This window comes from Camponotus vicinus, unplaced genomic scaffold (genome assembly GCF_025532165.1).
Source record: "Camponotus vicinus isolate PSW18456_S1 unplaced genomic scaffold, iyCamVici1.0 SCAF_4, whole genome shotgun sequence".
NCBI lineage: Eukaryota > Metazoa > Arthropoda > Insecta > Hymenoptera > Formicidae > Camponotus > Camponotus vicinus.
Window position 1 is genome coordinate 4,786,095 of NW_028141976.1, and position 12,940 is coordinate 4,799,034.

Here is a 12,940-nt window from a genome sequence, read left to right on the forward strand (position 1 = left end):
TGGGATTAATTAAATTTTTAGCACTTTATTTAATATTTAGAGTGCAACAATGCTGTTGAAAAATAAATGACATTCGTCGAGAACGTTATACATTCATTGTAAGAAATGTAAACGTTATTAATAACACGAAGAATAATTCGAATCGCGTTCGAATCAGGAACATCAGAATTATGCATACTGTTTGTTTCCAAAATGTGTTTTGAGCCACAAGCCGCTCCTTTTTATTGCAATTTGATAGAATCGAATATTGAAATGTGTATGTAATTGTTTGAAAGCTTTTATGTTTTAATTTTTAATACAATTGAGTAAATATACGTGATTTATATTTAAATATAAAATGTTAGAAATGAAGTACTAAAAGTTATAAATAGAATATTTCAAAGTTATATCACTCTGTCTATATAGAAATTATATAACATTCGGAAAAATATTTTTATCATTATGAAAACTCAATCAATATCATCTAACATCTTCTTTATTAATGAATCATTTGTCGAATAAATTGCGAAAGTCTTATCGCACTAAATTAATGAGTTTCTGCGTTATATTGAATAATCTATAAAACGAAAATTATATTCAAGATTTAATGTACATTACAGATTGTAAGTTGAATGTTAATACTTGAAGGGATTACCAATTTCAGCACAGAACTACTATGTGTGTGGATTAAGTTCAGTGTGTCAATTTCACGTTGATTCTGTGCGAAATTTGAAATCAAGCCTCGCGGCGTTTGACCGATTCCGAGTTTCTAGTATTACGTTGGAAACATTGACTTAACGATTGTCGTTAAAAAGCTATGACTGTGATTCCATCTTGCCTCACATTTTTTTATCCTTTTCGCTTTCATATATCTATACTTTTCTACATTTTATATTTTTGTACATAAAAATTTTATATAAAAGAAATTAAATATATATATAAAAAAATATCAAATAAAATTTTCGCTAAAAAGGTTTACTGCAAAAATCGATAGATGAGATATAATATTCTAATACATAATTGAAGAGAATAAAAGTAATAATATTTTTAATATGTAACAGAATTTTACAATTTACTAAATAGTTATATTAACATATTTAAATAAAATATTTAAATAAAATATTCTTCAATTTTTCTCTTTTTCTCTGTGCGCTGTTTCTTTGAAACAAAATTATATGTATATATATATATAAGATTACTTTTTCAAATTCTTATAAATTAAAATTGAAATTAAAATTTTTAGGACATTTTTTATTTTGTAAAAGAATAATGATTATTCTCTTTTATTGCAGCATATTTATTTTCTTTATTCTTTCACGTTCCATAATCTAAAAGTTAAAACATACCAGACTCGATTAAATTCTAAACATCTCAACTTTGTTAAAATATTATGCATAATCTAATTATCTTCTTTTGCGTAATACATACAGCGTATAAGGGAAAGTTTTATACGAATGTATAATTAGATACTCTGGCATTATGTTCATTAGCAGGCATAAGTTTTCCCGCAAATACGTATATGTCCGAATGTGCGTACGAAAAATGCGCGCACGTATGTGAACGTGATAAATCTTTTCTTGATAATCGTGCATTTTGCGATACAAAGATATATTCGCGATCATATACATATATCCATTCGTGTATTTTATAGTTTATTAGCCATCGCGAAGTTGTTTGCGTCGTAACCATGTTCCGTAATTCCCGGATAGTCTTTTTTTACGACTTCTCGCGATACTCCTACACGATACTAGGTCTCGTGTGATTTCTACCTTTCTCATTTGCGCTTTATCTGGTTTTCCGCAAAATTCCATTGCCGTTAAAGTCGCTCTATAAAGCCATTCTCTTCTTTCATAAAAACATTCGGTTGTCTTGATGGTTCATACAAGTTGATTACCGCATCATACGTGTAACTTTAGTAATATGTCAAACAAGAATTACATTACATCGAACATGTATGTAATATCTTTAGATGTTTCTTGCACAAAAAAGGATAAATTCCTGGGATATATTATTAATTTTTAAAGAGTTAACTTTGCTCGAAAATTACAATACGATATGTATATGTATATAATTATTTTTAATTTTTTTTTTATTATTTTTAAATTATTTTTAATTTCGTCATTTTTCATCAATTCTGATATATCTTTTAATTTTCATAATTACTTCTGATTAATCGATACAAGAGTGTAATCAATATTAAATTGAAATATGCTTAATAATTGTAAAACTGTATTTTATATACAAAATTGCTAGACTACTATTTATGTAATACTAGATGCAGATTCTAGAGTTTAAATAGATGCATAAAACAAAAGAAAAAATTTCCGATTGATTATGCCAGAAATATACTGTGCACAATGAAAGTCATGTATTATATTCCATCGCTGGGAGACAGTTAGTTTCCATGTTGGCTCTCTCTCTCTTTCTCTCTCGATGTAGAAACATATTTTCCACGTTTGATCGATAAGGGAAACTATACAGAGAGTAACATAGTTACAAAGGTTTATGAAGTAGCTGGAAACGAGAAACTGAATCATATCGCCCATATCGAGAGAGCATCGAGAATGTTTTTTATACGAAATAAAATTTTTGAATATATACTTACGTCACGATGATGCTGCGGCAGCTTATGTTTTGAATTGAAAAAGATAACGTCACTGGTGCTGAATTTCAACTAAGGTACGCCATAATAATGTACACAAGATAAAATGGAATTTCTATTGAATAAAAAGAAGCACACCTCAATAACATCGTTATAAATTCAAGGAAATCTCGGGAGATACGAATGATAAATTATTATGACAAATATCAAGTTTTTAAGGGAGGATGGAAAAGAAGAATTTTAGAAAAAGTAGGAAAATATAAGTAACCTGTGCTGAATATTTTTCAATTTGTGATTATTTGTCGAGTTATCGTTAATGCAATAAAAACGATTGTCAATTTTCGCAACGCTCGCTATTATTTCCGCACGTATCAATGATATCAAATTAATAAATCTCCCAATAATTACGGCAATCACTCCCCTGTGTTATCATTCTCTCTCTCGTATCATTTAAAAATACAGATTGTCATACAGATGAATGTAACGCAAGAGTGGCAAAGCTCCAAAAACGCGCGTCAATATTTAATTCATTGGTATTTTAATGCAAGATAAAATTTGCGATAGAGCTCTGTTTGCGGCAGATTTTATCGACCAGGGCTCTGGATACGCTCGATTATTAAATAATCGTTTTGGCTCCGATGCGCCTCAGCGACGCATTGTTATCGGCGCAATCGACAGCGGAGTATATCGTGTTTACAGGACAAAGCATCGACGAAAGCAAACGCCGTCGTATTTCTGTCAAACGAGTACGGTAATGCACGTGCCATGCCGCGTATCCGATGCACCGTTATTTCCGCGACAAGAGACGCGCTGAAAACGCGCGTAAATTCGCGATGTTATAAAACGCAGTTGCGTTCGACATATGTATTTCAGCCGGCTTGATCGATCGCGGTAGTTTATCGAGTAACGTGGTTACGCGTTATACGGTTACGGCGCAACAAGAATGCGTCGAATGAAGCCGGGGGTGGTTGAATATACTGAGTAGTTTCCCACGCCGATCGAGCATGAAAAACGCATCGATACGCAATAAAAAAGCCACGATACATTCGAAAGTACGATGCGCTAAAAGGCGAGGCCGACGCGTTTGTATTTTGCGGCCGCTTTTATCGCCCAACCGAGCGTGAGAGCTGCATTGATCGCATATCATTCGGGATGGCGTTCGACATTTTTATAGAAAGTAACGTGCGGGTTGGAAAAAATAGAGGGATATAGCGTGTCAAATTTTTCTTCGCATTTTTCATCCCTTAAATAATTTCTTTTTCAGAGAATCTCGATTGCTGTCTGTAATAATTTTTAATGCTTTCTATCGACAGAATAATGACAGACGCGCGAAACTATACCGGCAAAATGTAATAATCTGCTAAATGAACAAAAGAATAAGTCGAAAATGTACTTCATTTTGCTGCGATGTCACGGATTTGCTGGAATATCAGTCATTTTTTGATGCTAATCCTATTAGATTTACATCTATCGCTTATATTTATGGATAAGATAATAAAGTAGATACCATGTTATATGACATTTTTATTCGAATGTGGCTTATCATGTTAAGTACATAGTTCCAAGCTTATTGTGTTTGACCATCTCGCATGATTTCACAATTCGCCTCGCTGAGATACGTCGATCCACTTTTTTTTTTCATGTAAACTAATGTATCTCGGAGAAGAAAATCCCATGAAATAGATAGTTGATGCGTCACGATCATCGATGCTCAGGAGCGAGCAAAGAAATGGCAGAACTAATTCAAACTTTACTTTAGATTTTGATTCTAAAATCTAATTGCAAAATGAACGACTCCGACACAAATAAGATCGCAAATATTGGGAATCGCGTCTATTAACTTTTATTACTTAAAATCGCAAATGTTATCAATCACAGGGCAATCGCAGTAATGGCCGGATAAAGACGATTGAATTAGCCGTCGCAAATAGAGGGAATTCCCCTAAAACGAAAACTTTTCGAAAAACACTTCGCGACAGCCGGTTTCCACCGAAGAGGAGCATCGAAAGGAACCTCGAACTTTCGACTTTACGTTCGTTCATGCCGCCCATCCAGCGGGAGGGAAGAGTCCGAGAAAGAGAGAGAGAGAGGGAGAGAGAGGGAGAGAGAGGGAGGCAAGGGTGTAACAGGTGGCACGTTCTCTCCCTGCTTCCCTCTCGCGCTCTTCTTCTCGACGACGCGCGATTCAACCACGAGTCGAGTCGAGGCAGTCTCGTCATTATTGACCCGTTCTCCTCAGACGGCGAAAAGGGTTTACTATAAGCCCGATCTCTCGGTGCCGAATGAATTCTCGTTCACGGTCGATCGAGAACCGCCCGTAGAAAGATCGTGCGCCGCTCCTCCGTAATAAAGTTCGGCCCGTCCCTTGTATACACGGCGCGCCCGCTAGATAGAATAGAGATTGCGTTCTCCTTGCGAGGACGGGAGGTTTGAGGGAAAATTCGAAGATTCGGCACCGTGAAACAATTTCATACTTCCAAATGTAATACGCGCATGCAGCCGGCTCTCCGAAAACGTTCCATTATACTTCGAAATGTAATATGCAATAATTCCCGCATGGATATCATCGTTTCCCAAACCGTACATCTTCGAGAAACGATTCGAGAAATTTGCGATTCGGAAATAATATCGATCTGTACTATTTAGGCAATAATTTTTAAAAGATTGTCAAAATAATTTTTCACTAGTGCAATTTAATATTCCTAGATATTTCAACGTATTTGTCCGCCGTTTAACGATAAAGTCTCCAAGTTAAAATTTTTCTCTTCTCGTTCGCCAACCTCTTTACGCTGTCGCCATAATATTCCTCGCAGGAAACCTCTTGTCGCTAAGAACGCGATATTTGGGTCGACTGACTCGCGGAACATAATTTCACGACGCTCGGTATTTACCGTCGTCGACGGATGTTGAAATATTCATGAAACGAATACCGCGCCGTCCCGCCCCATCACTCGCTCGCTCCTGGTAGCAGTCTTTCCCTCGATGGTCCCTATTGTCTACCCTGTGTTACACGCGCTCATCTTCTCTTACCTCTTCATCATTTACGTCATCACGCACGCCTGGACAAGCCCGGAAAAGTACTCTCGCGATCGCGAGAGCTCGTTCTTCCTGGACATTACGCTTGCTCATCTACAATATTCTCTCTCGTCAAATTGCCGCACCCACACGTACACACGGACGCACACGTATACACGTACACATGCGAGAAGAAGCTCGCGAGCTCACGCGATCGTGATCTTCCATCGGAGGAGATCGACAGTACAATCATCAGCGCGGCTCTCTTCGTTGATTCGTTTTCTACTACGATGAAAATGGGAAAGAATAGAGCGAAACGTCGCTTCCGTTTCTCGAACCGACGCTATCCCCCTCCTCCTCCCCGTTGCACTCACACATATTTACAAAATCACATATGCTGCGTCGCGCTTGTGAGTGTAAATTAGCGTCGGTGTGTGCCTCGCTTGCGTGTCACCTATATAGGAAATACTCTATTTTAAGAATGAAGTGTCTCGCTCATCTATCGCAAATCTAGACTGCAACACCGTGTTTCTTTTTAGCCGCGTATCTTTCGTGTCCTCGAGGACCTATCGAACGGCGAATCTGCAAACGTCACGTGCACGCACACCTTCGAGAATTCGCTTGTCAGCTGAAGAGGAAAGCGTTTGTACATTCTGATGAAAAATTCGCGGTGTGATATACATATCTATATGATGTATAATTCTTGCGTTCTGTAAAAAGAAAATTAATTGCGAACGCAATTACATCTATCACAAGTATACACACATAAAAAGCGTTGCATCGCTCCTTATTTTATCGTAGGCCAATGATATTTGTTTATGTCACTTATCGACATAAGCGCTATATAATTTATAAAATGCTATTTCAAAATTCCCGATAAATGGTTTATTTAGATTAATAACTAGTGCACTTTCACATTTGTCGCTCACTTTGCTATACTTTATACAAAAGCTTTGTAACAAAACTTTTCGTGTGTATGTGTGTGCGTGTGTGTGCATGTGTGTGTGTGTGTAGTATATGTATGTATGATGCAACGTTTTCCCTGGTGTATATAAAATGAGATGTATGCAACCCCAGTTTCAGCCGTACTCATCACGTAACGCGATAAAATGAAATAGCTCGTATATATCATACATTACACAAATTCTATATTATTCAAATAGTCAATAAACTGAACATTCGTGCACATTTAATCCCGTGCAAGATTAAATCGATGTTATTCCTCGACCTGCGAATTTCATTCCATTAATCGCTGTCGATATTTGAGATTTTAAAACAGATAGATTAAGTAAATAATGAGATAAATCAAAATAACAATGGGATTATAACTTAAAAATACGTTGCAGTTGCGCGTTATTGGTAATTTTATTAACGGGACGATAAATTCCTTGTTATTAATTTAGCTAAATTGATAGATCGAGGGGATCTATGCGAACTGTATTGCGATGTACGAACTATATTGCGAATATCCAACGAATAATAAACGAGATTCAATCTCTGGCTCCGCGATTTCTCGCCGACTGAATTGGGATTCGCTCGATTATCAGGAGGATGCGTAATTAGTGCGTCCACTCGTTCGACGATTAGGCGGTCTATCCGGGTTGGTAATTAACATTGACATAGTTAGCGTGTTAGTCTAGTTATCTTCCGCTCACATTATGCATCGACAATAGCTTGAAAACATGGCGCGTACACAAATCTGAATAAGATTGAAAATTGACGTTTCGCGGAATAAAAATAACAATTAATAAACGAAAAATAATTAAATTTGCGTTTGGCGAAATCAATATTGATCTTTAATTTAAGATAATAAAGCACATGTATTAAATTACTTAATAAAATATCTTCCTTTTATTCACAAAATTAATAAATACTGCATCAATAGTTCGCAGCACTCGAAGCTTTTATTAATTTAAATTAGCTCGGATGAAAGTTATACTGACCAAAGTTGCTTTCTATTAACGCTAGAGGAATTGATTAAAGCCCTTTCGTCTATGAAACTTTTGAGCGCTATTTCCGGCGATTTTTGCACATATTCAATCCTCAGCTCGTGTCTGACGAGGACGGAGATAATTCGATGCATACCGCGACGAATAAATCAGCCATAGCGGAGTCAGGGATCGCTAATTTGTTCGAGACACGCGATGACGCGTGTCCAAGTCGACGGAAAATCGACTTTTTCTACTTTGTTGGACGGCTTTCCTCCGGCTCTCTCTTTTTCTCTTCTATAGTCGCATCTCTGTCATATCTATAAAATTGAGAAATTTATTACACTGCTTTGACTTAGAATCCAAAATCTAGTAGCGACATTTGGCTTGTGAAATATTCAATCAAATATTATATAATATGATATATTATCACACTAAAATTATCGCCAAGTTTGTTTTATAATTAAATCATTGTTATGCGTAGCAATTAAAAGAGAAACATTGTTTCATTTTTGGTAAATTCAAAGTAAAAATATCAAATATAATTTGTTATACATATATGTTTTTTTACATGAAATGTTTTCTTGATTAAAAGTGTAAAAAATATGAAAATATATATATGTTAATTAGAATCTATTTAGGAGAGAGACCAGAAATTCGTGATTTATACAAATTAATGCACGCGCGCGGATAAAATGAGAGAGGTAATGAGCAACTCTGCGCGTGTTTTTTTTTCATTGATTATTATTCCCGCTGTTTCCTGAAATTGCTTGGATATTCGCTATTACGCGGCGTAGAATAGATTCTTAGGGAAATTGCAATAATTTGTATGATTTACATGATTGTGGAAACAAAATGTCAGAAGAGACAAATATAAATACGTAAGACTATCTTCGTAATATGTTCAGAGCACGCGAAAACGCGAGCTTGACGCGGATTTGTGAAGTTTCATTTTTCTTGTTTGCTTTGCTCTAAATAGTTTATCTTAATTTTACGTTTCGTCGTTGTGTTTATTTAATTCAATTTAATTTTCAAGGGAAACGTTTGTTTTTAAAAATACTTTGTCCTCCACCGCGTAATAATACTTTGCTTTTTTCGTACATTTGCAAGAAATAAAATGTAAGCGAACAAGGATTAATTTCCATAATAGAATATTATATGAGTCTAAAAAGATAAATTATATATAAAGAAACTTTGATAAAAAGTACGTTTGATTATATTGTAAAATAGTTTTTACTTGTGCCAAAGAATGATAGTAAGATATGAATTGTTGAAAAGTTGGAAACTTTTAAAATTCTAAAATATATCTAAAATATTAAGCATGTCGATGAATAACATATTGCATGTATAAATAGTGTTACCTGAAAATATATAAATATAAGAAATTAAATTATATAAATAATAAAAAAAAATAAATTATATAAGAAATTAAATATAAAAATCAAATTTTCTCATTATAAAATTTTTCGATAATACCCTCGGATTTGTTTCTTGTGTTTGAGCGCATTAAATATTTTCTAAACTAATAAAATCTTTCAACACACGATACAAGCCAAGCATGTCAAAGCCTCAACTTTCTCTCTCAATTCAAAATACAAATCACTCTCACTGCATCACTCGCTATTTATCGCAATATTCCGAATTAAATGTCACACAATACTATCCTTCGTCTGATTTTACCTGTAAAAAAATTCAATGCCGTATCACTACCCTTAAGGGGCGCATCTTAAGTCAAACGTGCTTGCAGGCACACGCTCTAAGTATCATAACACTGTAGTCTTTTAGCACGACACCGTCAGGTAACGACGAATTGCGCCACTGGAAACATCTGAGCATGATGTGCCGCCGTTTTGAAGCGGTTTTCGGGACCCTAAATAATTTGCTTCGAAATCGTTGTTTCGCCAGTTGCATTCGCGTTGGCACGTGGACTTTGTGTTCAAACGATTCTTCATCATTGCCGTCGTTGCCACCGATGGCATCGACGACAACATCGTCGTTTTCATCGTCGCCGCCGTCGCTGTCGGTCCCCGAGGAATGATGAGCCGCAATAGCTAGGTCGCCAAGCTCTGCAACATGTGAAAATGTATCTCTCGTTAGGACATTTGATGAAACTTAGTATCTCTCGTTAAGATATTTGATCGGAGACGGCAGAAAAATACACTGAGCCATTGTACGCGGATTAAATGAAAAAAAAAGAGGGCGACAAAATAAATGGAACGGCTAATCCGCTTAAAATACAATAGACGTTAACGAGAGAGAGTCGTCATTAGCGCCTTTTGGGCTGTACAACTTTCGGTATTTTAGCCCCTCGGGTCATTAGTCTATTTTTCTCCCTGATGTAACTAACGACATGCCTTCCCAATCGAGTGAGACGCACGAAGTACCGACGTTAGCTTGTTACGACGCGGCTATTAGGATTTAGGGATGTTTTCTCCCGTATAAACGAGCATAAACTTTCATATGCGTATGAAGCAGCTATTAGTGTTTATCGTATTCGAAATACGTTATTGCAGAATTTTTATTATTTTTACACATTTAAGAATCTATATAAAGTCTTTCAGAGAGTACGGAAAGAGTTATCTCTTATCACAGAAAATAACTAGGAATATTTCCGAAAAGTCTAGACAGTTTAATGTCGATGGATTGAAATTGTTATATAAATGGTACGTTTCCTACTCCCGTGCTACAGTGAGTTAATCGAGTTTTTCTATTCCTCCATTCTCTGGTATTTTTTAAGCAACGTATATTTTTGGCAGAATTTGATTTGGGTTTTTTTTGGTCCGGCGTCGATGGAAAAAAAGGAATTAAATCGACGAGATCGCCGTTAACAAGAGATTCAAGATTAATCAAATCGTGAAACTGATATTTACAGAGGTCATTCGTTATCTATTTTTTTAGAACGATAGTGTTTGTCTCGATGTGGAGGAATTTAGGTTCGTTAATTGAATTTGCTAGAAATGAAAACAATTTTCGATGACTATAAAGTGTACTAAAACGTGACTTAAACGTGAATTCATATTTCACGATTAAAAAATTTACGTAAATTATAAAAATAATTGTGTATCTTGTCTATTATGTAATATTATATTATTTAAATATTTTTATTTTATTGTATTTTCATTACTTTACGCTATTAATAGTATTGATTATAAATATAGTAATCACCAATGTAGCGATCTTTAATGTGAAAGAAATATCAGAATACAATAAAAGTATTAAATTATATGAAACTAATAACAAATTAATAACATTCCTCAAAAATCTTTCGCATTCGAACAATAATCAGCTAAATAAAAATGAAAACTGCAGCGGAATCCATCATTCGCGACTATAAAAGCGGAAATCAAGCGACAGGCTATAAAGATGAGACTCAACCCCAAAAGACGACGCGGCGCCGGACGATTTTCCAATAACAATACGACCGTGGAAAATGGCGACGCTATTTTTAATGACACCATTATATTATCTCTCGTACGAATCCGTGTATAAAGATCGGTATCACCGATAGCAATTTGCGCGATCACCGATATGTGCGCCCGAGCGGTTCCACATCGCAGGATATTAACGTTGCAAATCGCCTCCTTGTGCTGTCTCTGCTCCAACCCTATCTGCCTTTTCGACCTATCTTGCTCTCTCTCTCTCTCTCTCTGTCTCTCTTTCTATTTCTCTCTCCTTCCTATTTTCTCTCACTCTCTCTCTCTCTGTCTCTCTTTCTATTTCTCTCTCCTTCCTATTTTCTCTCACTCTCTCTCTCTCTCTCTTGCAAATTCTGAGTTACCAGAGCTATAGCTGCTTGAAGTTCTACCAGGGACTGTACGCAATCAGCTGCTAATTGGGAAATGATTGGAGGCACCTCCGCCGATAGTATCGCACCCCTAACTACTCCTACTACACCGCTATATAATCGCCAGCCGATATAAATGCCCCATAAATGCCAAAGCAGACACATATGCAGCTAGAATCGTCCTGCGATACTGCACGAAATAAGTACCAACCATTCCATTTATTTGCTACATCTTGCAATCGATATCAAGAATAAAAACAATATTTATTCTGTTGTATGTATTTTGCTTAAAGAAAGAATAATGTTAGAAGTGATAAAAACGAAATATCAGTATGTGATACTTTTATTCGTAAATTATAAAATTTTCCAAGATTTTTCTTCAAAGACCAAATTTTTTTAAATAAAAACAAAAGCTTGAAACGTTTTACAATTCAACAGTAAAAATAATCAATAATTTTCACATTGTACTTCATTGTAGAAATGATATACATAATTTAATTTTAACTAAATAATAAATAGCTTAAATTCATATCTTTTCTCTAGTACTTTATATTTAATTATTTTTAATAATGAAAAAATTCAGTAAACATTCATTTAGTATTTTTATTTTATGTCATTTTTTTCATTGAAATGAGATTTAGATAAGTTAATAGAATGAGTGAGATGAAAGCATGCGAATAGACGTACCAGTATTTATTGGTAAATCGTTTATGATGTCTATCGCGCGCGCGGTATTTTATCTATTTATAAGGCTTTTCTCTTGAACTGACGTTACGATGCTCTTATTTTTACGCGAAATGCAGGTCAGCCGATGATCACGAGTTTTTGCGCGTCGTCTGGAAGAAAAGTGCAATTATACATTTTCGCATACGAGCGCAGCCGGCTATTAAAAGAATATATATGTTAGAAACATTTAAAAAGAATTATGTCCGAGGCAAATAACTAAGATGTAAATATAATAATAGTAATATGATTTTATTACCTTACATTTCAACGATCCAAAAAATATAATAAAACAATGTTGCAATTTTTATTGCATTTGTGTATGAATATAAACAATGCAAATCACATATAGTTCCAATTAAAAGCACGAGAATTTACGTCCTTTAAATTCTCAAATGCCGGTATTGTTTGCGGTGCACAATTGGTATTAATATTACGAATCGATAATAAAAAATCTCTCGAAAATTGTATATTCGGCCGTCGATGATTGATTACAATTTTATTCGTAATGAATGTTGCACGGTTTCCACAACAATCTTTCGATCAATAAAGATACTTTCGTATGCGTTCTTTGGAAGCTTACATAGAACTTTTAAATGAATTTTCCTTTATTGTTAAAAAATAAGAGAATTAAGGAAAATGAGGATGAAATTATATTAACTTTCATTATCATTATGCATGTTTGAACTTTGGCATGTTGATATCAGAAATATACGGAGAATTAATAGTTGATCAGCATCAGTCAGCTGCCCTTTCCTCTCTTTTCCCCTCTCTATTTTTCTCTTTTTCTTTCTTATTTTATCTTTTTTTTCTTTGGCTCTCTAGAAACGAACGGTTCGTAAAACTAATTTCCGCATTCTCGCAAACACGATTCTCAGCTGCAAACGAACCCGAATGTCGATTATTATG

At 35.1% G+C, this 12,940-nt stretch overlaps 1 protein-coding gene across 1 annotated transcript in view; it reads right to left on the minus strand.

Moving 5' to 3' along the window:
* Nucleotides 1–4,097: 4,097 nt before the first annotated feature.
* The window catches only part of LOC145970271 (uncharacterized), a 39,628-nt gene continuing 30,785 nt past the window's right edge, over nucleotides 4,098–12,940 (minus strand). The window contains exon 3 of the mRNA XM_083096857.1: nucleotides 4,098–9,590. Within this exon, the coding sequence (XP_082952983.1) occupies nucleotides 9,576–9,590 (15 nt within the window). The 3' untranslated portion in view covers nucleotides 4,098–9,575. The remainder of the gene's footprint in view (nucleotides 9,591–12,940) is intronic.